General features: G+C 45.3%; 1 protein-coding gene across 1 annotated transcript in view; it reads left to right on the top strand.

The window, feature by feature from the left end:
- LOC311149156 (inactive tyrosine-protein kinase transmembrane receptor ROR1-like) overlaps window positions 1-15,476 on the top strand; it is a gene marked incomplete at its 5' end in the record, with an annotated part of 56,626 nt that extends 41,150 nt beyond the window's left edge. The window contains 6 exons of the mRNA XM_084186242.1: window positions 547-792; window positions 3,013-3,224; window positions 8,335-8,514; window positions 11,033-11,260; window positions 11,420-11,565; window positions 13,136-15,476. Coding sequence (XP_084042368.1) covers window positions 547-792; window positions 3,013-3,224; window positions 8,335-8,514; window positions 11,033-11,260; window positions 11,420-11,565; window positions 13,136-14,063 — 1,940 coding nt within the window. The 3' untranslated portion in view covers window positions 14,064-15,476. The remainder of the gene's footprint in view (window positions 1-546; window positions 793-3,012; window positions 3,225-8,334; window positions 8,515-11,032; window positions 11,261-11,419; window positions 11,566-13,135) is intronic.
- Window positions 15,477-24,139: the final 8,663 nt, after the last annotated feature.

The raw sequence follows: 24,139 nt of genomic DNA, 5'->3' as shown, positions 1-24,139 counted from the left end.
GTAAGACACCAAGCTGTATACCTACAATACATACTGTAGTCTAACTATATGAGGATAGGAATCCCCATGGCTGAGCCCATCAACAAGAGTACTACATGCTATATTGTAAACTGTACTTCCAATATCAATAGTCTTTATGTGGCCCATAAAGAAGAGTAAGATATTACTCTGTTGTTATCTTAAATCAGCTTTTATATTTTTAGTCATTTAGCAGATGCTCTTATCCAGAGCAATTAGGGTTAAGTGCCTTGCTCAAAGGCACATCGACAGATTTTTCACCTAGTCGGCTCGGGGATTAGAACCAGCGACCTTTCGGTTACTGGCACAACGCTCTTAACCACTAAGCTACCTGCCACCCCAGTGTTATAGCTAGCCCATTGGCATCCACATACTGTAGTCCACTACCAACAGTATTGCTAGGCAACTGCTAATCATAATCAAACATATTGTACAGTATCAGCAACAATACAATCATATCCCTGATTCTGATAACTCTTTGCTCTACAATTTGGTCTAACATGTTTTCTGTCCCACTTCTTCAACCAGACCACAAGTGTTTCAACAGCAGTGGTTCAGCCTACCGTGGGACGGTCAGTAAGACCAAGTCAGGTCGTCAGTGCCAGCCCTGGAACTCCCAGTACCCTCACAGCCACACCTACCTGGCGGTGCGCTACCCAGAGCTCAGCGGAGGCCACTCTTACTGCCGTAACCCCGGCAACAAGCAGGAGGGACCATGGTGTTTCACTCTGGACGAGGGAGTCCGAATGGAGCTCTGTGACATCCCCATCTGTGGTGAGATACAGGGGTTTATAAACCTTTAATGCACTGTATTAGCTCTTTGACATCCCCATTAGTGGTGAGACATAGGGAGACATAGGGGGTTATAAACACATTGATGTCTTTTACTGTTTTGTTATTATTGGGAGCCGGTGCTGCGACCTATCAAATAGACACTTTAGTTGCTATGCTTTAGATGTTATGGGTTGGTTAACACTAAGTCACAGCACCACCTGAGTTTGTTGTGTTAGTTATTTACAGTGTAGAGTACGCTGTTTGGATTACAAAGAGAAGCATAGGGTTCTCTTTGACATTAACCCTGCGTTATCTACAGTGCATTCGGAAAGTAGTCAGACCCCTTGACTTTTTCCACATTTTGATATGTTACAGCCGTATTCCAAAATGGATTCAATAGTTTTATTTCCTCATCAATCTATACACAAAGCATAAACAGGTTTTTAGAAATGTTAGAAAATGTATATAAAAAAAATAATGAAATATCACATTTACATAAGTATTCAGATCCTTTACTTAGTACTTTGTTGAAGCACCTTTGGCAGCGATTACAGCATCAAGTCTTCTTGGGTATGACGCTACAAGCTTGGCACACCTGTATTGTGGTCCTCTGTAGCTCAGCTGGTAGAGCACGGCGCTTGTAACGCCAAGGTAGTGGGTTCGATCCCTGGGACCACCCATACACAAAAAAATGTATGCACGCATGACTGTAAGTCGCTTTGGATAAAAGCGTCTGCTAAATGGCATATTATTATTATTATTATTTGGGGAGTTTCTCCCATTCTTCTCTGCAGATCCTCTCAAGCTCTGTCAGGTTGGATGGGGAGCATCGCTGCACAGCTATTTTCAGGTCTCTCCAGAGATGTTGGATCTGGTTCAAGTTCGAGCTCTGGCTGGGTCACTCAAGGACATTCAGAGACTTGTCCCGAAGCCACTCCTGCGTTGTCTTGGCTGTGTGCTTAGGGTCGTTGTCCTGTTGGAAGGTGAATCTTCGCCCCAGTCTGAGGTCCCGAGCGCTCTGGAGCAGGTTTTCATCAAGGATCTCTCTGTACTTTGCTCCATTCATCTTTCCCTGGTTCCGGACTAGTCTCCCAGTCCCTGCCGCTGAAAAACATCCCCACAGTATGATGCTGCCACCACCATGCTTCACCGTAGGGATGGTGCCAGGTTTCCTCCAGACGTGACACTTGGCATTCAGGCCAAATAGTTCAATCTTGGTTTCATCAGACCAGAGAATCTTGTTTCTCATGGTGTGAGAGTCTTTAGGTGCCTTTTGGCAAACTCCAAGCAGGCTGTCGTGCCTTTTACTGAGGAATGTCTTCCATATGGCCACTCTACCATAAAGGCCTGATTGGTGGAGTGCTGCAGAGATGGTTGTCCTTCTGGAAGGTTCTCCCATCTCCACAAACGAACTCTGGAGCTCTGTCAGAGTGACCATCGGATTCTTGGTAACCTTCCTGACCGAGGCTCTATTCCCCCGATTGCTCAGTTTGGCCGGGCGGCCAGCTCTAGGAAAAGTCTTGGAGGTTCCAAACTTCTTCCATTTAAGACTGATGGAGGCCACTGTGTTATTGGGGACCTTCAATGCTGCAGAAATGTTTCGGTACCCTTCCCCAGATCTGTGCCTCGACACAATTCTGTCTCGGAACTCTACGGACAATTGCTTCGACCTCATGGCTTGGTTTTTGCTCTGACATGCACTGTCAACTGTGGGACCTTATATAGACAGGTGTGTGCCTTTCCAAATCATGTCCAATCAATTGAATTTCCACAGGTGGACTCCAATCAACTTGTAGAAACATCAAGGATGATCAATGGAACCAGGATGCACCTGAGCTCAATTTCGAGTCTCATAGCAAAGGGTCTGAATACTTATGTAAATAAGTATTGCTAAAATTTCTGAAAACCTATTTTTGCTTTGTCATTATGGGGTATTGTGTTGAGATTGATGAGGGGGGGGGGGAATATTCTATCCATTTTAGAATAAGGCTGTAACGTAACAACATTTGGAAAAAGGGAAAGGGTCTGAATACTTTCAGAATCCGCTTTATGTCCCATAAAGATTATAAGGAGAAGCGTGGGGGCAGTAACATGGATATTCTTTACATCCTGGTCCCGAGCGTAGCCATCCCTCTGGCCATCGCACACACACACACACACACACACACACACACACACAGAGTTCTAACGTTAACCCTGTGTTATCTATGTCCCATCCAGATTATAAGGAGAAGCGTGGGGGCAGTAACATGGAGATTCTTTACATCCTGGTCCCGAGCGTAGCCATCCCTCTGGCCATCGCCCTCCTCTTCTTCTTCATCTGTGTGTGTCGTAACAACCAGAAGGCCGCCCGACCCCCAGCGCCCAGACAGCCCAAACCTGTCAGGGGACAGAATGTAGAGATGTCCATGCTCACCAACTACAAACCCAAGGTACAACATTTAGCTAACACCCTCTCTAGTCTTATAGTCCACTCAGCCCACACACACAAAGCTCACACTATGTACAAACTCCAAAACAGAACACACGCAGCATGTGCACACATTCTTTCTTTCTCTCTCTCACCCTCACTCTCTCTCTCACACACACACACACACACACACACACACACACACACACACACACACACACAATGCACTCAGTCCACTACACACACTGGTCCCAGTGGGCCTGAACTCTGTTGGCCCAGCCAGAGACCCAGGCCGATTGACTATGGCGTGGTGTTGGTGTATGACAAAGCAGGCAGTGTGTCTGAGAAATGCTGTTTTCACACTCCAGTCATAAAGTGGTGGTTTTTTCTCTCTCCTGGAGCTGATAGGGTTAGAGGACAAACACAGACAGACACACACACACTGGTATCCCTGGGCCTCTCTCCTGGTGGTGATAGGGCTAGGGTTAGAAGAAGGCAGGACCATGACACCTATATATATCATCTTTATGGTTTTTATGGGTAATGGCCTGCTCAGTGTCAGCACCCTGTTTACAACACTACATCACACTGCTACGGTATGGTACAGAAAGAGAGAGTGGGTGAGTGGGAGGATGTCACTAAGACTCAATGTTGGAGGTGTAGAAAGAGTGCAAAGCACACAATCCAGTCTATGAGGCAGAGTTATGTGTTGTGGATGTTAAAGTGAGGCAGAGTGGCAAAGTGGGTTGGATCTCTCTCTCTCTCCTCCTCCAGTGGTCGATGACATGCTTTCCTCCCGCTCCTCCTCCTACTTTTCCCTTGTTTTATGGAGTTTGTATTCGTTTTTGTAAGCATCGACGGTGGAATACGTTTCCCGTCCGTATCACAGATCAGGTTAGCAGGGCTTCTCTCAGTGGAGACAACATATGGAGACGATCTCCCCAAGCCCAGATCCAGGAACCAGGCACCCCACCCCAGCATCACACCAGCATCACCCCAGCGTCACCCCAGCATCACCCCAGCATCACCCCAGCGTCACCCCAGCATCACCCCAGTGTCACCCCAGCATCACCCCAGCATCACACCAGCATCACCCCAGTGTCACCCCAGCATCACACCAGCATCACACCAGCGTCACCCCATCATCACTGCACTGTCATTATTGTTTCTGCTGCCTCCCTGCATTCCTCCAACTACACAAAAGGCAGCAACAGCCCCCATACTGCTGACACACAAACACACACAGACAAACACACAAATACACACAGCCCTCTCCCCAGCCTGCTCCGGCCCAGCCCAGTTCAAAGACACAGGGTTCGGCAAGTGTTTTGACTCCCTCTGTAGTATGCTATTATGACTCCCAAAGACAAACACTGCAGAAGTACTCTCCTTTAAATTCACGATAGGAGGTATGGAAAAGCTCTATAGTGTGTGTGTGTGTGTGTGTCACTGTGTAAGTTTATGTGTGTGTGTGTGTTTGTGTGTGTCTCACCAACAGCACACACGCATAAACATTCTTGTTTAAGGGGAAGCTGGTTTGATGTTGATGATGATGTGTTTTCCTGTGTGCCAAATACGCCAGATAGTGTTGTTGTGGAGGGGGGCGCACATTTTGGAGGTGGGCTGCTCATTTGGTGGCTACATGGAGCAGGCCTTTGCCAAGAAGCTGCTTAAGTACCAGCCCCTCGTGGCACGCTTGGACAGCCTCGGGTGTAGGTGCAAGCTGGTGGCACTGATATTCGGCTGTCTCGGCCACGTACACAGGCCTCCAGATTGCGGGCCTGACAAAAACTAGGGCAAAGCAATTGGCTAGCTACTGCTCTGCTTCAGCTGTCGTGGGCAGCCTAGCTGTTTGGAGAAGGAGCTTTCTGTACCCTTGAGTGCCATGCATACAGGGACCTTTGAAATGTTTGGATGCTTTTTTGTACATTTGATTGGTGGATTCAAATAAAGTATAAATGTGCATGCGTGCGTGCTGACGTGCGTGCACTTGTGTGTGTGTGTTTACCTACGTGTGTTACCCGTTCATGCCAGAGCCTAAGATCTCTATCAGAGCTCAGTGGGATGAGGAATGTTCAGCTGCAGCTCGCTCTCTCTCTCTCTCTCTCTCTCTCTCTCTCTCTCTCTCTCTCTCTCTCTCTCTCTCTCTCTCTCTCTCTCTCTCTCTCTCTCTCTCTCTCTCTCTCTCTCTCTCTCTCTCTCTCTCTCTCTCTCTCTCTCTCTCTCTCTCTGTCTCTCTCTCTCTCTGTCTCTCTCTCTCTGTCTCTCTCTCTCTGTCTCTCTCTCTCTCTCTAGTTCTCTGTAATGTTTGACAGCAGTATCAGTGTTTTGCCAGCTATGTATTGCATACTTCATATTCTTCTGCAGATCATATTACAGTCAACACTACATTCTTTCTATGTTGAGTCTGTGATATCTATCTCCAACCTGTTTAGCAGATTATCCTGGCTGTGTTATGGTGTAAACTGATGCTGTTAGACATACGTCTACTCCACAGTGTTATTGCCCATCAACGCTACAGCTGTGGGCTGGCTCGGTGTATTAGACAGTGCTGTGTTGTGGTCCCCGTCACACACGCACATACACACACGCGCACACACACACACACACTCCTGTCCTGAGGCAGACTGTGTTCTTCTATCACAGTAAGGAAAACATCTGCCCCACTAACAATAGAGTTCTACTCCCTGAGTGTATGTCATCCCTTAATACATCTGCCCCACTGCTCATGTCCTCCTCCTCAGTGTCACCGCAACCCATCAGGCCTTGCTCCAGGGTCATCCGGGGGTCGTTGTTCGTGGCGGTGGCCCAGCCCGGCCCGGCGTCTTTCGCTCCAAGGAGGAGACTGGTTTGGCCGCAGGAGGGGAGGGAAGGGGAGGAAAGGGGAGGGGGGGGTGCAACCCAAACCAAAAACATCTGTCCCCCTTTTCATAACAGTAACATCCCCCACCACCATTCCACTGCTAACCAGCCCACTCCCCCAAACACTCCTCCCCTTCAGGAATTTAATTTTCCATTTGTGATTTCCTGGAATCTCTCATCGCCTCCTCCCTTCACCTTTTATCTCTTTCTGTCCTGACTGAGCTTTGAGCCCCCTGTAATCCCCCCCCCCCCCCCCCCCCCCCCCCCCACTCCCTGTAAGATCACCTGGACAGCTCAGAGATATGAGACTGAAGGAAAGGAGAAGCTATCTGAAGGCTGTTGGGATGACAAGACAATATGAAAGTTTATGGAACATAAAACTTCAAAGACTATGTTCAATAGAAATAAAAATGGTCCCCTTTACTATAGTGCATCTGACTCATGATTGAAGATGAACAAGGCTTGCGGTCAATTCCATTTAAATTCCATTCAATTCAGGAAGTATACTGCAATGCCCAATCAGGAAAATGTGGAATTGGAATTTGGTTTACTTTCTGAATTGACTGGAATAGATATGGAATCGACCCTGATTCCCAATATGCGGTGGCAAGATTGCTCTACATGTTGTACAAGTTGAGTAATTATGGAGTTCAGTACATACATGTTTGTTTGAGAGAGTGGGGATTAGCAGTTTTCTGCATTCAAAGTCATAACCATGCAACTGGCTGGCGCTTTTGGCTCCCCCTCTGTTTCTCATGGTTCAGTCCCCAGCTGGATAGACAATTACAAATGTCTGTCATCCCTTAAACCAAACGTTTACCTTCTTCTGTTATTACTGGGCCACTTTATTCCACTTTAATAATTCTAGAGAAATGTAATTACCTGCAATTTCTCAAATCTGCACTAACCTGTCAGTTTATTGTTGTTTATGTTGGTAGTGTGTTGCCAGATTCTTGGCTGGAGGATTTGTACATTTATTTATTTTGTGTCTGGGGCTGAAGTGATTTATAGATGACTTGAGCTGAAGAAGGGAGATAATGGATACAGTATGAGAATAATAGGTAATTATGATGTCTCTAGGCGAAAACACACACGTGTGCGCTCACACAGAGTTATATTAGGCACTTTGCCTACCTACAATTAGCAGCAATTGTAAGCTGTTAAGTTTTAATGTCGGTCCGCACAAACCCATACCAAGATAATTATGAGTGTTGAGTATGCACTGTATGTTGAGCTGAATTGAAATTTCAGCATTTAACATGCTGACTAGACCGGGCACGCGCATGTTGATTTTGTTGATCCACACCAGACGCGATCAGAACACGCAGGTTGCCATATCCAAACTAACTCTGAACCAACTATATTAATTTGGGGACAGGTCGAAACACATGAAACATTCATGGACATGAATTAGCTGTTACTAGCTAATTTGTCCTGGGATATATACATTGGGCTGTTATTTTACCTGAAATGCACAAGGTCCTTTTTTTCCTGGATCTTTGTACAATTTTGACCCATTTTGAGTCACAAATTGTGTGTTCTCTACTCCGACAATAAATCCACAGATAAAAAGGGAAACTTAGTTTGTAGTAATCTTTCCTCCTTCAGTCTTCTTCTTCTTCTTCTTCTTCTGTAGACTTTATATGGCGGTTGGTAACCAACTTTCAGGTGCATTACCATCACCACCAACTGGACTGGAGTGTGTACCTCAGTTCAGCTTTCAATCACCCACGTGGGTATATGCTCCTAAAAACCAACGTGGAGAAGAGAGAGGCGGGACTTTCAGCGAGTCATGCGTAAAAACAGCTGGCTACGTGGACGCTCGGTGACGTGTGCGAGCAGTTTGGATGAAATGATTGAATAACATCTATGTGTACATTTATTTTGCTAACGCTCACGCACGTAACGCGAGCGGTGTGGTCAGCATGTAACCTCTCTTCCCCTTCTCTGTCTCCTCTGTCGCCCCTTCCATCATTCTCTCTCTCTTTCTCTCCCTCGCCCTCCATCCTCCCTCACCTCTTTCTCTCCCTCACCCTCCATCCTCCCTCACCTCTTTCTCTCCCTCGCCCTCCATCCTCCCTCACCTCTTTCTCTCCCTCACCCTCCATCCTCCCTCACCTCTTTCTCTCCCTCGCCCTCCATCCTCCCTCACCTCTTTCTCTCCCTCGCCCTCCATCCTCCCTCACCTCTTTCTCTCCCTCGCCCTCCATCCTCCCTCACCTCTTTCTCTCCCTCGCCCTCCATCCTCCCTCACCTCTTTCTCTCTCCAGAGTAAGGCCAAGGAGCTTCCCCTCTCTGCGGTGCGGTTCATGGAGGAGCTAGGTGAATGTGCGTTTGGTAAGATCTACAAGGGCCATCTGTACCTACCTGGTATGGAGCAAGCCCAGCTGGTTGCCATCAAGACCCTAAAGGACTACTCCAGCCCTGGCCAGTGGGGTGAATTCCAACAGGCATGTTAATATTGATGACATTGTATAGTAATGTTCATTGATGCTATCTTTGATTGATTCTTCTTTTTCCTTGGCTAAGATGGCGCCTCGCTCCGAGCCTCTATTAAACAATGCAGGTTTCTACTTTTTATTTTTATTTTGTCTTACTCAGTTTGTTTCGTGCATTACTTCATACACCCTGGCAGAACTATTGGAATATGAATTGCTGGGTACTCACTGTCCACCCAACCTTCCCGAATTCCCGGAGATGGTGGAACAATGGGCTAGCCTTTTCGGTGAGACCTTGGGCTACCTGGGAGTCCTACCGGAGAGTAGGAAGCGGCGACGCCAACGGAGAGACAGACGTGGCGGGGTCTTAGTGAGATTAAGACGCCGGGCGACCCGTCCTCCATTACCGAGCATACTACTCGCCAATGTTCAATCATTAATGAACAAACTTGACAAACTCAGAGCGAGGATCTCCTTCCAGAGGGACTTCATATTCTGAAACATACTCTGTTTCTCGGAGACTTGGCTCTTCCCCAACATCCAAACGGATTATATACAACCAGAGGGTTTTACCGCTTTTTGAGCGGATAGGTAGTGTGCTCTGTCTGGCAAGATCAAGGGTGGTGGACTCTGCTCTGACCAACAACATATGGTGCGACGGGGGAAACGTATAGGAACTTGCAAGCTTCTGGTCTCCCGACTTGGAATACCTGGTTATCAAATGTCGCCCTTTTTACCTTCTGAGAGAGTTCTCAGGGATTATCGCCATGGCTGTGTACATCCCGCCCCAAGCCGACACCAAAAATGCTCTCAAAGATTTTCATTGGACCCTCAACAAACTGGAGACTGCATACCCAGAGGCAGCATTCATTGTTGCGGGGGACATTAACAAAGGTAATTTGAGGTTCGTGCTCCCAAATTATTACCAACACATTGACTGTCCTACTCACAGAAATTCCACGCTTGACCACTACTAAAAGCCTTTTAGACACGGGTATAAGGCCATCTCTCGTCCTCCTTTCGGTAAATCTGACCATGACGCCATCTTGCTTATCCCTGCCTACAAACAAAGACTCAAGAGGGATGGTCCAGTGGTCAGCGTTGGTTTGACCAATCAGAATCCACGCTCCAAGACTGTTTTGATCACGTGGACTGGAATATGCTTCCGGGTCGCCCCTGGGGATAATATCAATGAATATGCCGATTCAGTCACAGGTTTCATAAAAAAATGCATAGATGATGTGATACCGATGGTGACTTTCAAAACGTACCCGAATCAAAAACTGTAGATTGATGGCAGCCTTGCAAGGAAATTGAAGGAGAGATATGCTGCTTATGAACACTGCAAGGTGACCACGGACAATAGTATGGTTAAACAGTACAATTACGACCTACGCACATCGATCAAACACAAGTACAGGGACAAAGTGGAGAAGCAAATCAGCGGGTCGGACACGAGGCGTGTGTGGCAGGGGCTCCTAATGATCACGGATTACAAAAAGAAAGCCAGCCACGCCGCGGACATCAACCTACTGGACAAGTTAAACACCTTTCTCACGCTTCGAGCACAACACGACTCTGAGCTGCCGAGGAGCGCCTCAGAGGACAACGAGGGCTACATACTTACGGTCTCCAGACAGGACTTACATTATGTATGTCATTAAAACTTGTTAAGCCTCGCAAGGCTGCCGGCCCAAACGGCATCCCTAGCCGTGCCCTCAGAGTATGTGCAGACCAGCTGGCTGTTGTGTTTTCTCTCTCTAGCTCAGGCCCCCATCCTTATCAACGGGGCCGCCGTGGAAACTTCAAGTTCCTCGGCGTGCACATCTCTGAGAAGCTGAAATGTTCAAACCACACGGACAACATGGTGAGGAAGGCACGTTAGCGACTCTTCAACCTCAGGATGCTGAAGAAATTCAGCCTGTCCCCGAGGGCCCTCACAGTGTTCTACAGGAGCACCATCGAGAGCATACTGTCAGGCTGCATCACAGCCTAGTACGGCAACTCCACCGCAGTACACCGCAAGGCGCTACAGAGGGTGGTGCACTCAGCCATACACACCATTGGGTGCACACTGCCTGCCCTCCAGGACACCTACAACACCACATGTCGCAGGAAGGCCAAGAAGATCATCAGGGACCCCAGCCACCCGAGCCTGTTCTCCCCGTTTCCAGCACTCAGATGCGAACAGTATAGGAGCATCATGGCAAAAACTGTAAGACTGGCTAATAGCTTCTACCCCCAGACCATCAGGCTGGTGAATAGCCACCCCTAGTCAGCTACCTGCTCCCCCTGTCCCCCTCCTGCCCCCTGGACTTCCTGATCTAATCTACTGATGCTACCTGATGATGTCTTTTGGTGATCTGTAATGATATAGGAATGGTATAGTTTATGGCACTTTTCTTTGGCTCCCGACGCCTTGTATCCTGTTTTTGGTCTAATACAGTATGTGTGTCTTTTTCTCTGCTACTGTTTCACATGACATGTGTCACTGTGTGTTAATAAAGTACCTATCTATCGGTCTATTTAGGAAGCGTCGGTCATGGCTGAGCTTCACCATCACAATGTGGTGTGTCTGCTGGGTGTAGTGACCCAGGAGCAGCCTGTCTGCATGCTGTTTGAGTTCCTGAACCAGGGGGACCTTCATGAGTTCCTCATCATGCGCTCTCCTCACTCTGACGTGGGCTGTAGTAGCGACGAGGACGGCACTGTCAAGTCCAGCCTGGACCACGGAGACTTCCTGCACCTGGCCTTACAGGTAACTACAATAACTTGCACAAATTGCACAAATTGCTCTCCACCCAGGGCCGCTGTTCCGTAGCTGATCCTTTGCCTCGCAACTTGTGTGGATGTGGAGTGGGGTTGAGATAGGCAGGAGATCCATTTCTGTTTCTCTGAAAATTATATTATATTCTAGGTGGCTGCTGGGATGGAGTACCTGGCCAGTCACTTCTTCGTCCATAAGGACCTGGCGGCCCGTAACATCCTGGTGGGAGAACAGCTCCACGTCAAGATCTCTGACCTGGGCCTGTCCAGAGAGATCTATACCTCAGACTACTACAGGTATGTACACATACTAACCCTAGCCCTAACACTAACCCTATCTCTGACCTGGGCCTGTCCAGAAAGATCTACACCTCCGACCACAGTTGGGCAGGTTGCTTTCAAAATGTAATCCGTTACAGTTACTAGTTACCTTTTGGATTACCCAAACTCAGTAACGTAATCTGATTGCTTTCAGTTACTTTTGGATTACTTTCCCCTTAAGAGGCATTAGAAGAAGACAACAAATATTTATTAAAAGCATTTGGTGTGTCATTATAGTGGTCTCTGACTTGTGGTCAGTAGTGCTGAGCGATTAGTACTGTTTTAGGTCGGTTCGGTTTTGGTTCGATTATACGAATATAATCATGTTGTTGTTTGTTTCGGCTTTAGATACGATTTTAAAACTTTTTAATGGAAATTCCAAAGCCAAAAATCGTGAGCATTCAATTTCCAAAACATTGAAAATATTCAATTGTCTCTGTCAGGTACACACAAGGTAGACATCAATAGAAAAATAGGAAATTACTATGAAATAATAAAATATTTCAGTTGCGTATATTACTTTGTTGATTACTTTATTATTTTCATTCCTTAAAGTCATCATCTCATCTCTGCTCAGGCAGTAGCAATCAGCCAGACCATCTAATGTTATTTCTGTGCTCCCCATGCTGCACTGTCTTTAGTCATCCTATTTAGCTAAGCTAGCCTGCCTAAGTATGCTGCAGAGCTGGCTGATTAAGTCATTTTACTAGTTCTTCAAAGTAGATAAGGCATGCTTTCACGAACTGTCTATGTCCTTCTCATTTCGTTGTTGTGTTGTGTCTTACCTAACGTAGCAGGCGTAAAAGTGAATCAGCCTCTGTCCGAGCCAGAAAGAACAGGCTCAATGGATTATGGTCATTGTAGTTAATTACCACATTTCTGCGCTGAACTAGGTTGAATATTTGCTCAGTGAAAACTGCAACTCCCTTCAACCCAGCGTCCCACATAGTTCTTGACTTGATTTATCTTGTGAATGATTTGATTTCGCTCTAGAGAAACAGCGGGTTTGGTCTCAAATGGAATTCAAGTAATTGAACCAAAGATTACTTGCTCTATGGGAAGACACTTAAACTTGCACATTTTTTCAATGCTGAAATGAATTGAGAAAACAGAAAGGTGTCATAATGTATAATTCTTTTTCAAAAACATTTAAAAGTAATCCAATAAATAATAATCTAGTTTTTCAAAAGTATCTGTAATCTGATTACAATCTTTTTGCTGGTAGTGTATATGGCTCACTGTCTCCCTAACCCTAGACCTGTACACCTCCCACTACTACAGGCATGTTTACATTTACATTTGAGAATTTTAGTCATTTAGCAGACACTCTTATTCAGAGCATCTTACAGTCAGTGCATTCAATGCATGGGGCTTACTATTTCCTTGTTTAGTGTATTCACCTGGTTAGTTTGTCATTGCTGTTATGTTTAGTGTGCTTTTACGTTCACACTGATTTTGATTAATCTTGCTGATTTTAGTATATAAATTAACTTTGGGTATTTAAAAATAAATGGTATAAATAACTGTATTATTATTATTATTCCAGAGTCCAGCCCAAGGCTTTACTCCCTATCCGCTGGATGCCTCCAGAGTCCATTGCCTATGGAAAGTTCACGTCGGAGTCAGACATCTGGGCGTTTGGCGTGGTGCTGTGGGAGATCTTCAGCTACGGCCTGCAGCCCTACTATGGCTTCAGTAACCAGGAGGTCATGGAGATGGTGAGGAAACGCCAACTGCTGCCCTGCCCAGAGGACTGCCCCCCCAGGGTCTTCGGCCTGATGACAGAGTGCTGGCAGGAGGGCCCGACGAGAAGACCACGTTTCAAAGATATCCATGGTCGTCTGAGGGCCTGGGAGGGGCTGTCATCCCATGCCAGTTCTAGTACTCCATCAGGAGGCGGGGGCAACGCCACGACCCAGACCACCTCGTTGAGCGCCAGTCCGGTCAGTAACCTCAGCAACCCGCGCTATGCCGCCGCTGCAGGCTACCTCTACCCAGCCCAGGGGATGCCTGCGCCAGGTCATCCAGGCCACCAGATGGCAGGCTGGACCCCTATGACCCATGGAGCGCCCATGGCCCAGAACCAACACCAACGCTTCATCCCTGTCAACGGGTACCCCATCCCCCCAGGCTACGCTGCCTTCCCTGCGGCCCACTTTCAGGCCCAGGGCCCCCCCAGGGTGGTGCAGCACCTCCCCCCGCCCAAGAGCAGATCTCCCAGCAGCGCTAGCGGCTCCACCAGCACCGGTCACGTGACAAGCGTGCCCTCCACGGGGTCCAATCAGGATGCGAACACGCCGCTGCTGTCGCATTGCGTGGCGATATCTGCCCTGCCAGGGGGCGGGACCATGCAGGTGTATGGACACATGTCCCAGAAGGCTTTGCAACAGATGGACCCCTCTCAGACGTCCGCACTGCTGGCCGACGCCAACAGACTCATGTATAGCGAATCGGTCATTACGGCAGACCTGTAAATACAATACATACCTGTACTATATATCACCTGGTTGATTTTATGTTTTTGTTTAGTTTTTTGTAAGAAAGTTATTATAACTATTGTTTCAACTTTCTACTCTACTTGTAAATACATGTACGTAAATCCTGAATGAATGAGATGCAAAGATTTATATTCAAAGAACAACAACAACAAAAAAGATGGCAACAATAACACACCTGTCAATATAATGACTGTATCACTCAGCGTCATTGTGAATAACCTCCCGTTGACGTCAATAAATCTTCCAAGACTCCCGTTGAAATCAGAATGATTTCTGCGAAAGTGAGTTGCACAGGCTTATCTAAACTCTGAATCAGGCCCTTCTTGATTTTCTGAAGCACTTCTGGTAGCTACAATATGTACTGCAGTGGGGTGTGTTGTTGCTTGGGCTGGAGGGGCCATGTTCTGCAGCCAAAGCCAGGTGTGCTGTTGGTTGGACTGGATGAGCCCTGTACTGAAGCAGCTGGAGTCCCCGGGTGTGTTGTCAGTTGGACTGTATATTCAGTTGAGCCTGCGTCAGCACATCTGCCTGGCTGCCATCCCTACAGCGCACCTCTCCTCCAGGAGTCTAAGCCCCCCTCTAGGGACATGTGATCTTCAAAGACTTCTGATCTGACTTCAAAGCGGCCTGTGGTGAAGGAATGAGGCCCTACCTAGGCAACGCTATGCAATAACATAGCACTCATACTCTCAGCCTCACTCTCCACAACTATGTACCTCCACTAGACTCTCTCTCTTTCTCAACACAGGGTTCTATCAACTCGTATGTCAATGACATACTGTAGATACTAGGATTGAATCAGAACAGTGTTTAACCAGCCATGCTTCTCTCGCCAGTCTGTGTCCATGTGTCTCCTCCCCTTTCTGATCCTCTAATGGTACTAGCAGCTATGCAATATGGCTCTTACATTGGCTATGCAGTCTTTGATCAATCATTTTATTGTCTTTTTTTATGATATATAAAAGTGGGACTAATAAATGTATGCTGATCATTACAACTTATTTGTCAAAACTATCCATGATGTAAAAAATTATGTTCTACTATAGACTGAATGAATGAAAAGTCTTTTGATAAAATACGGGGGTGAATCAGAAATCCTTCCACATTTTACCACACAGCTCACAGAAGCAGCTACAATACAGTATATTTCACCTCAGTTGAATGTGTTTGTTGCTATGCAACTGTTTAGTAAAAAGACTCACCCTTTGCCTGTACAGAAAGAGGACAATCATCGGTTTCCCCTTGGTAGCACTTGCCTTCCATGTTAACTTTGGTATAATACACATCTCTGTAATGTTAAGTGCGTCCTTATCTTTTATCAAGGTACAAAGTCTACTATCCTGGAATGTTCTAGGATGTGTCAATTAGTCCGATACTGTCGAGAGGTACAAACCTGCTCTTTAGATAAAGCTTTTGGTTTGTTTAAATTCCACTTATCTTTTTTTTTCTAAAGCAGGTTTACCTTCCTAGGTATCTGGAGTTTTATACAGGTATCTTTTGATAAATGTATATGAATTTAAGTGTGCATATATACCAGTTCAAAACCACTTAAACACAAGACTGTGAATCTTGGGACTGGCTATTTTGTCTTAGGCAAAATATCATTCTTGTGCAGTTGTTTTATGTTAGATCAGTTTCTTTTTCTAGGACAGTCTTTTCATAAAACCTTTTTAGATTACAGTATTACAGTGTATTCATAAGAAAGGTTTACATGCAGAATATTCTATTGACCAAGAGGCCTTGTCTTTGTATTTGTCGTAAGATTTTTGCACAGATGTTTTGTATGGCAAAATCAATATTAAATAATTAAATGTTTTTGTCATATTGGGTTGTATCATTATTTCTGGAAAAGCCTATGTCAATATCTATGAATTGTTACATTTGTAAGGTCTGGATTGTAGTTTGTTGGGTTGATAGATATTCCAGAACTGTCTGGTTGAACAATGTTGTGTTGACTATATAGGTCCACAAGGGGGAAGCAATTACTTAATCTGTATCCAAAGCATTGGTAGCCATAATGCCCAAACTATATTTTCTTCAAAACCGTCTTTGACCACACGATGGTACAATTCAGCTTTTTGTCATAATAGCGTTTGTCCATTTCTAGGTTGTGAGTCTCAGCTCAGTTACTTGAAAGACATTTGAGAAGTAAGATAGTTCAAATGAATACTTGTATATGTTTTCCTCATCAGGGTTCTTATTTGTTTAACACATCACCAAAGTGTGTTGAATGAGATAAGATTCCAATAAGATTCCAATGGAATACATCTTACCAAAACACACCGTATTGTTAAAACAAATGAACAAATGTTTTGAAGACATTTGAAGATTGCTTGTCATGTCAGGGCAGTAGGTTGCTGTTCTGTGAAAATACCCTTGCTCGCATTATTCGGGTGTGTGTGTTTCTGTGAATGTGTGTGGTATCTGGGTGCGTGTGAGTTTAACTTCAGTCCTGGCTGGAATCACTTTCTGTAAAAAGAACAAGGTGTGTGTGTTTTGCCAAGGAAAAGGGAGAGTAATGGTGCACATATGGAGAGATGATTAGATGAACACACTCCTGGCAGGGAGAGTTGGACCTCGTGAAGTGTATGTATGTATGTATGTGTGTGTGTGTGTGTGTGTGTGTGTGTGTGTGTGTGCGTGTGCGTGAGTGTGATGTGGGGAATGTTTTTCATCAGGACTATGTTCAGCTTTCACTGTTCCCATTTGGTGCAATCACAGAATTCTCTGTTATGATTCTGGAATGTTACACGCTCTCGACCAGTTTCTTCACCATTGCTCTCTGAAAGTAGTTATTCCACAAACACAACGTAATATGAGCAGCACACTTTGGCCTAGATTCAATCGGGACCATGGAAGATCCATTTAAAGGCAATGTTCCCGCGTTGACATTTAAAGGCAATGTTCCCGCGTTCGCCGAGACCGCATTCACAGTAAACGCTGCACGTCGGCTCAATCGGGAAATTACCTTTAAATGTCAAAAACGTGTCCAGTTTGATTGATGTTGGGCTGTTTGTACTGTATGGTTTTGAAGTAAACAATGTACTTGTTTTGTCAGTGAATTTATGAGGCTCGTTATTGTACTTTTTACTATGCCGAGTGTCCTCACTAGTTTGCAAATGTGTTAGTGGCTGTCAGTAAATCATGGTGACTGGAACTGCATTGATTGAGCCCATTGTTAATTTTCTTTACCCCTTTTTCTCATGATATCCAATTGGTAGTTACAGTCTTGTCCCATCGCTGCAACTCCCCTACAGACTCGGGAGAGGCGAAGGTCGAGAGCCAAAACACGACCCTGCCAAGCTACACTGCTCGCTTAACCCGGAAGCCAGCCGCACCAATGTGTCGGAGGAAACACTGTACAACTGCCGACCGAAGTTAGCGTGCAGGCGCCCGGCCCGCCACAAGGCGTCGCAAGAGCGCGATGGGACAAGGAAATACCGGCCGGCCAAACCCTCCCCTAACCCGGACGACGCTAGGCCAATTGTGCACCGCCTCATGGGTCTCCCGGTCGCGGCCGGCTGCAGTGCCTTAGACCGCTGCGCCACTCGGGAGGCCTAGCCCATTCTGACTAGCCTGCTCTATCCAGCCCCAGTCTCAGAGCAGGAGACATGTCAGTGAGTGCAACCTGGTCTCAAAGCATTTCGTATTATTCTCTACGTAAATCTGGAACACTCCATTTGTGTGACATGTTACGTTTTGTATGGTATGTATTCATTTGTGGATGTCAATCGGCCATTTCGTATGATATGTTACGAGTTACAATTCGTATTATATGTTCCGAATTTGCAAACCGTACAATATGTTGCTAGGGTTTGGGGTTAAGATTAGGGTTACGTTTAGGAGTTAGGTTAAAGGTTTAAGGTTAGGGGAAGGGTTAGCTAAAAGGGTTAAGGTCAGGGGAAGGGTTAGTTAACATGCTATGTAGTTGTAAAATCGCAAAAAATTAGTTGAAATGTTGCTAATTAGCTAGAATGCTAAAGTTGTCCTTGATGAGATTTGAACTCGCAACCTTTGGGTTGCTAGACATTTGTGTTATACGCCTGACAACCACCCTCTTTATGTTTTTGCCTTAAGTAACCATCTCTCTTATGTAACAATACAAAACGTAACATATCATACTAAATGGAGTGTCTCAATTTACATACAGAACAATACAAAATGCTCTGAGACCAGGTTGGTGAGCGGCAGGCTGCAGCAGCCCAGCTAGCAGAGTCTGGATTGGGACAGACAGATAGAAAACCAATACCACCTTCTCCAAACACACACATTTACCTAACCACACACACAGACACACACACACACATCATGAATTAAATATAGATAAGGCCTTACATTTTGATGTGCCCCCCAGTGCACAACATGTCAGTTCGTCTGCATTCCTCAAACCCTCCGAGTCTCCTCCCATAAGCCTCCGCTCCAGAGGAGAGAGAGAGAGATCGGGAAGAGACAGAAATAGGTAGAAAACGGATAGAGGGGAAATGCAGGCACAGGCAGCTATGATTTATACAGTCATGGGGAGAGAGAGTCAGATACCAGAAAAACTGACAGAGAGATATGGGGGGGGGGGGGGGGGGAGAACAGGGGGAAGGCAGGCAGCTATGATTGATACAGTCTCGGAGAGAGAGACGGAGAAGAAGAGAGTAGAAAGCAGAGAGAAAAGAGGGGGAATGCAGGGACAGGAAGTTATGATTGATACAGTCCTGGAGAGAGGCGTATCAGTCTGGAAGGAGAGGCACAGCTATAGGGTTCCAGGGTTGGCTCTGCTCTGTCAGAGACGTGTCATTAGCATAAAGAGAAAATCAAATCAAATGTTATTTGTCACGTGCTTCGTAAACAACAGGTGTAGACTAACAGTGAAATGCTTACTTACGGTCCTTTTCCAACAATGCAGAGTTAAAGATTAAAAATTAAAAATTAAAAATTAAATAGTGACCCGAGGAATAAATATACAGTGAATAACAACAAAGAGTAGAAAATAACATGGCTATATAGAGGAACTACCAGTACCGAGTCGATGTGCAGATGTACGAGGTAATTGAGGTAGCTATGTACTGTACATACTGTATGTGTAGGGGTAAAGTGACTAGGCTACAGGATAGATAATAGACTGTAGCAGCAGCGTATGTGCTGAGTGTGAAAGTGTGTGTGTGTGTGTGTGTGTGTGTGTTTGTGTTTTGGGGTGTCAGTGTCCAGTGTGTGTGCATAGAGTCAGTTCAAAAGAGTTTGTGCAAAACTGTGTCAATGCAGGTAGTCTGGGTAGCCATTTGATTAGCTATTTAGCAGTCTTGTTTAGCAGTCTTATGGCTTGGGGGTAGAAGCTGTTCAGGGTCCTGTTGGTTCCAGACTTGGTGCACTGGTACCGCTTGCCATGCAGTAGCAGAGAGATCAGTCTATGGCTTGGGTGGCTGAAGTCTGACATTTTGGGGGGCCTTCCTCTGACTGCCTCGTATAGAGGTCCTGGATGGCAGGAAGGCCCCAGTGATGTATGGGGCCGTACTCACCACCCTCTGTAGCACCTTGCTGCCTGGTCTCACAGACTAGACGTAACAAATTAAATGTAAATCTGGGACACTCTAATTAGTATGATATGTTACGTTTGGTATGGTTACATAAGACAGATGGTTACTTAAGGAAAAAACAAAAGGAGTGTGGTTGGTTGGGGTGGATGGGTAAACGTATAACGCGAACATCTAGCAACCAAAAGGTTGCGATTTCGAATCTCATCACGGACAACTTTAGTATTTGAGCTAATTAGCAACTTTTTAACTACTTACTACTTTTTAGCTACTTTACAACTACTTAGCATGTTAGCTAAACCTTCCCCTAACTCTAACCTTAACCCTTTTAGCTAACGCTTCCCCTAACCCTAACCTTAACCCTTTAACCTAACTCCTAAACTTAACCCTAACCTTTGCCCTAACCCCTAACCCTAACCTAGCTAACGTTAGCCAGCTAGCTAACGTTAGCCACCTAGCTAGAATTCGTAACATATCATACATTTAGAAAATTCGTAACATATAGTACGTTTTGTAATGCATAACATATCATACGAAATGGGTGATGGACATCCACAAATTAATTCATACCATACGAAATGTAACATATCATACTAAATGGAGTGTCTCGGATTTAGTACAGAATAATACGAAATTATCTGAGACCATCACCAGCGAACTTTTTGAGGATCTGAGGGCCCATTCCAAATCTTTTCAGCCTCCTGAGGGGGAAGAGGTGCTGTCGTGCCCTCTTCACAACTGTGTGGGTGTGTGTGGGCCATGTTAATTATTTAGTGATGTGGACACCGAGGAACTTGAAGCTCTCGACACGCTCCACTACAGCCGCAACGATGTGAACATGATCCCCCCTCTGTTTCCTGTAGTCCTCACAGATGCTACATGGCGATTGACATCCTGCTAATATCACAGACCAGTGTTTAGGTCATTTATCCGTCAGCTAGTGTATTTCTTTTCTCTCTCTCTCTCTCCCTCTTTCTCTCTCTCTCTCTCTCTCTCTCTCTCAATTCATTTCAATTTAAATGTAATGGCTTCATTGGCATTGGAAACGTATGTTAACATTGCCAAAGCAAGTGAAGTAGATAGTAAACAAAAGTGAAATAAACAATAAATATCAACAGTAAACATTACACTCAGAAGTTCCAAAAGAATAAAGACATTTCAAATGTCATATTATGTATATATACAGTGTTGTAACAATGTGCAAATAGTTAAAGTACAAATGGGAAAATAAATCAACATAAATATGGGTTGTGTCACAAATCTTGCTGCTGTGATGGCACACTGTTGGATTTCACCCAGTAGATAAGGGAGTTTATCAAAATTGGGTTTGTTTTCTAATTCTTTGTGGATCTATGTAATCTGAGGGAAATATGTGTCTCTAATATGGTCATACATTTGGCAGGATGTTAGGAAGTGCAGCTCAGTTTCCACCTCATTTTGTAGGCAGTGTGCACATAGCCTATCTTCTCTTGAGAGCCAGGTCTGCCTACGACAGTCTTTCTCAATAGCAAGGCTATGCTTACTGAGTCTGTACATAGTCAAAGCTTTCCTTAAGTTTCGGTCAGTCACAGTGGTCAGGTATTCTGCCACTGTGTACTCTCTGTTTAGGGCCAAGTAGTATTCTAGTTTGCTCAGTTTTTTTGTTAATTCTTTTCAATGTGTCAAGTAATTCTCTTTTTGTTTTCTCATGATTTGGTTGGGTCTAATTGTGTTGTTGTTGTTGTCCTGGGGCTCTGTGAGGTCTGTTTGTGTTTATGAACAGAGCCCCAGGACCAGCTTACTTAGGAGACTCTTCTCCAAGTTCATCTCTCTGTAGGTGATGGCTTTGTTATGGAAGGTTTGGGAATCGCTTCCTTTTAAGTGGTTATAGAATTTAACGGCTCTTTTCTGGATTTTGATAATTAGCGGGTATCGGCCTAATTCTGCTCTGCATGTATTATTATTTGGTGTTTTTCGTTGTACACTGAGGACATTTTTGCAGAATTCTGCATGCCGAGTCTCAATTTAGTGTTTGACCCATTTTCTGAATTCTTGGTTGGTGAGCGGACCCCAGACCTCACAACCATAACTAACAGGAGGAGGGCAGAGGAATAGATTGATATACAATTGAACGCACCAGAAGTCTAAGAAAAGAGCTGAATCACTACTGTCTGACCAGCATCCTTTCTGCTGAGTTTAATGTTAATCACAACACCCAAATAATGAAAATAAGTGTCTGAGCCACATGTCATAGAGATCAGCTATACAGAGTTACTGTTCAGACGCTACAAAATGGTCAGTCTCTCAGACGCTGACTTTGTGTTATTCAATGATCTTCCAAGCTCCACCCACAAGAACATGACATCACCTGTTTCAGTCTTTCTGGGAGGAGTTCCAGGTAACCTGAGGAAGACCTACAACCCCTCCCTCTCAGCCAATGACAGGCAAGCACTGAGGGAGTACTTTACACTACAGCAGTAGGAGTAAACGGGCTTCTTCGTTAACCCTCTTGACTTGAGGGTCTAAAAGCCTGAACACAACAGTCCCAATGGCAGTATGGAAGGTGTAGGGTGAAGTTTCCCCTATTAATGTTTAAGGTTAGGGTTGGGGGAAGCTGTACCTAGATCTGTACCTGGGGGAAACTTTACCCCGGAGCGGAGAGGAAGGTGGAGTAGGGAAGGTGAGGGGATATACTATATTGAACAAAAATATGAACGCAACATGTAAAGTGTTGGTCCCATGCTTCATAAGCTGAAATAAAAAAGATCCCAGACATTTTCCATATGGACAAAAAGCGTATTTCTCTCAAATTTGGTGCACAAATTTGTTTGCATCCCTGTTAGTGAGCATTTCTCCTTTGCCAAGATAATCTATCCACCTGACAGCTGTGGAATATTAAGAAGCTGATTAAACAGCATGATCATTACACAGGTACACCTTGTGCTGGGGACAATAAAAGGCCACTCTAAATGTGCAGTTTTGTCACAACACAATGCCACAAGTTGAGGGAGCGTGCAATTGGCATGCTGACTGCAGGAATGTCCACCAGAGCTGTTGCCAGAGAATTGAATGTTAATTTCTCTACCATAAGCCGGCTCCAATGTCGTTTTAGAGAATTTGGCAGTACGTCCAACCGGCCTCACAACGGCAGACCACATGTAACCACGCCAGCCCAGGACCTGTCCTCGTGCTACTAGACCTTAGTGCTGCCTTTGACACCATCGATCACCACATTCTTTTGGAGAGACTGGAAACCCAAATTGGTCTACACGGACAAGTTCTGGCCTGGTTTAGATCTTACCTGTCGGAAAGATATCAGTTTGTCTCTGTGAATGGTCTGTCCTCCGACAAATCAACTGTACATTTCGGTGTTCCTCAAGGTTCCGTTTTAGGACCACTATTGTTTTCACTATATATTTTACCTCTTGGGGATGTTATTCGAAAACATAATGTTAACTTTCACTGCTATGCGGATGACACACAGCTGTACATTTCAATGAAACATGGTGAAGCCCCAAAATTGCCCTCGCTAGAAGCCTGTGTTTCAGACATAAGGAAGTGGATGGCTGAAAACTTTCTACTTTTAAACTCGGACAAAACAGAGATGCTTGTTCTAGGTCCCAAGAAACAAAGAGATCTTCTGTTAAATCTGACAATTCATCTTGATGGTTGTAAAGTCGTCTCAAATAAAACTGTGAAGGACCTCGGCGTTACTCTTGACCCTGATCTCTCTTTTGACGAACATATCAAGACTGTTTCAAGGACAGCTTTTTTCCATCTACGTAACATTGCAAAAATCAGAAATTTTCTGTCCAAAAATGATGCAGAAAAATTAATCCATGCATTTGTTACTTCTAGGTTAGACTACTGCAATGCTCTACTTTCCGGCTACCCGGATAAAGCACTAAATAAACTTCAGTTAGTGCTAAATACGGCTGCTAGAATCCTGACTAGAACCAAGAAATTTGATCATATTACTCCAGTGCTAGCTTCCCTACACTGGCTTCCTGTTAAGGCAAGGGCTGATTTCAAGGTTTTACTGTTAACCTATAAAGCGTTACATGGGCTTGCTCCTACCTATCTTTCCGAGTTGGTCCTGCCGTACATACCAATACGTACGCTACGGTCACAAGACGCAGGCCTCCTAATTGTCCCTAGAATTTCTAAGCAAACAGCGGGAGGCAGGGCTTTCTCCTATAGATCTCCATTTTTATGGAACAGTCTGCCTACCCATGTGAGAGACGCAGACTCGGTCTCAACCTTTAAGTCTTTACTGAAGACTTATCTCTTCAGTAGGTCATATGATTGAGTGTAGTCTGGCCCAGGAGTGTGAAGGTGAACGGAAAGGCTCTGGAGCAACAAACAGCCCTTGCTGTCTCTGCCAGGCCGGTTCCCCTCTCTCCACTGGGGTTCTCTGCCTCTAACCCTGTTACAGGGGCTGAGTCACTGGCTTGCTGGTGCTCTTTCATGCCGTCCCTAGGAGGGGTGCGTCACTTGAGTGGGTTGAGTTACTGACGTGATCTTCCTGTCTGGGTTGGCGCCCCCCCTTGGTTT

Source organism: Coregonus lavaretus, assembly GCF_964263955.1.
Source record: "Coregonus lavaretus genome assembly, chromosome: 21".
Lineage (NCBI taxonomy): Eukaryota > Metazoa > Chordata > Actinopteri > Salmoniformes > Salmonidae > Coregonus > Coregonus lavaretus.
This window is presented reverse-complemented; position numbering and strand designations above follow the sequence as displayed.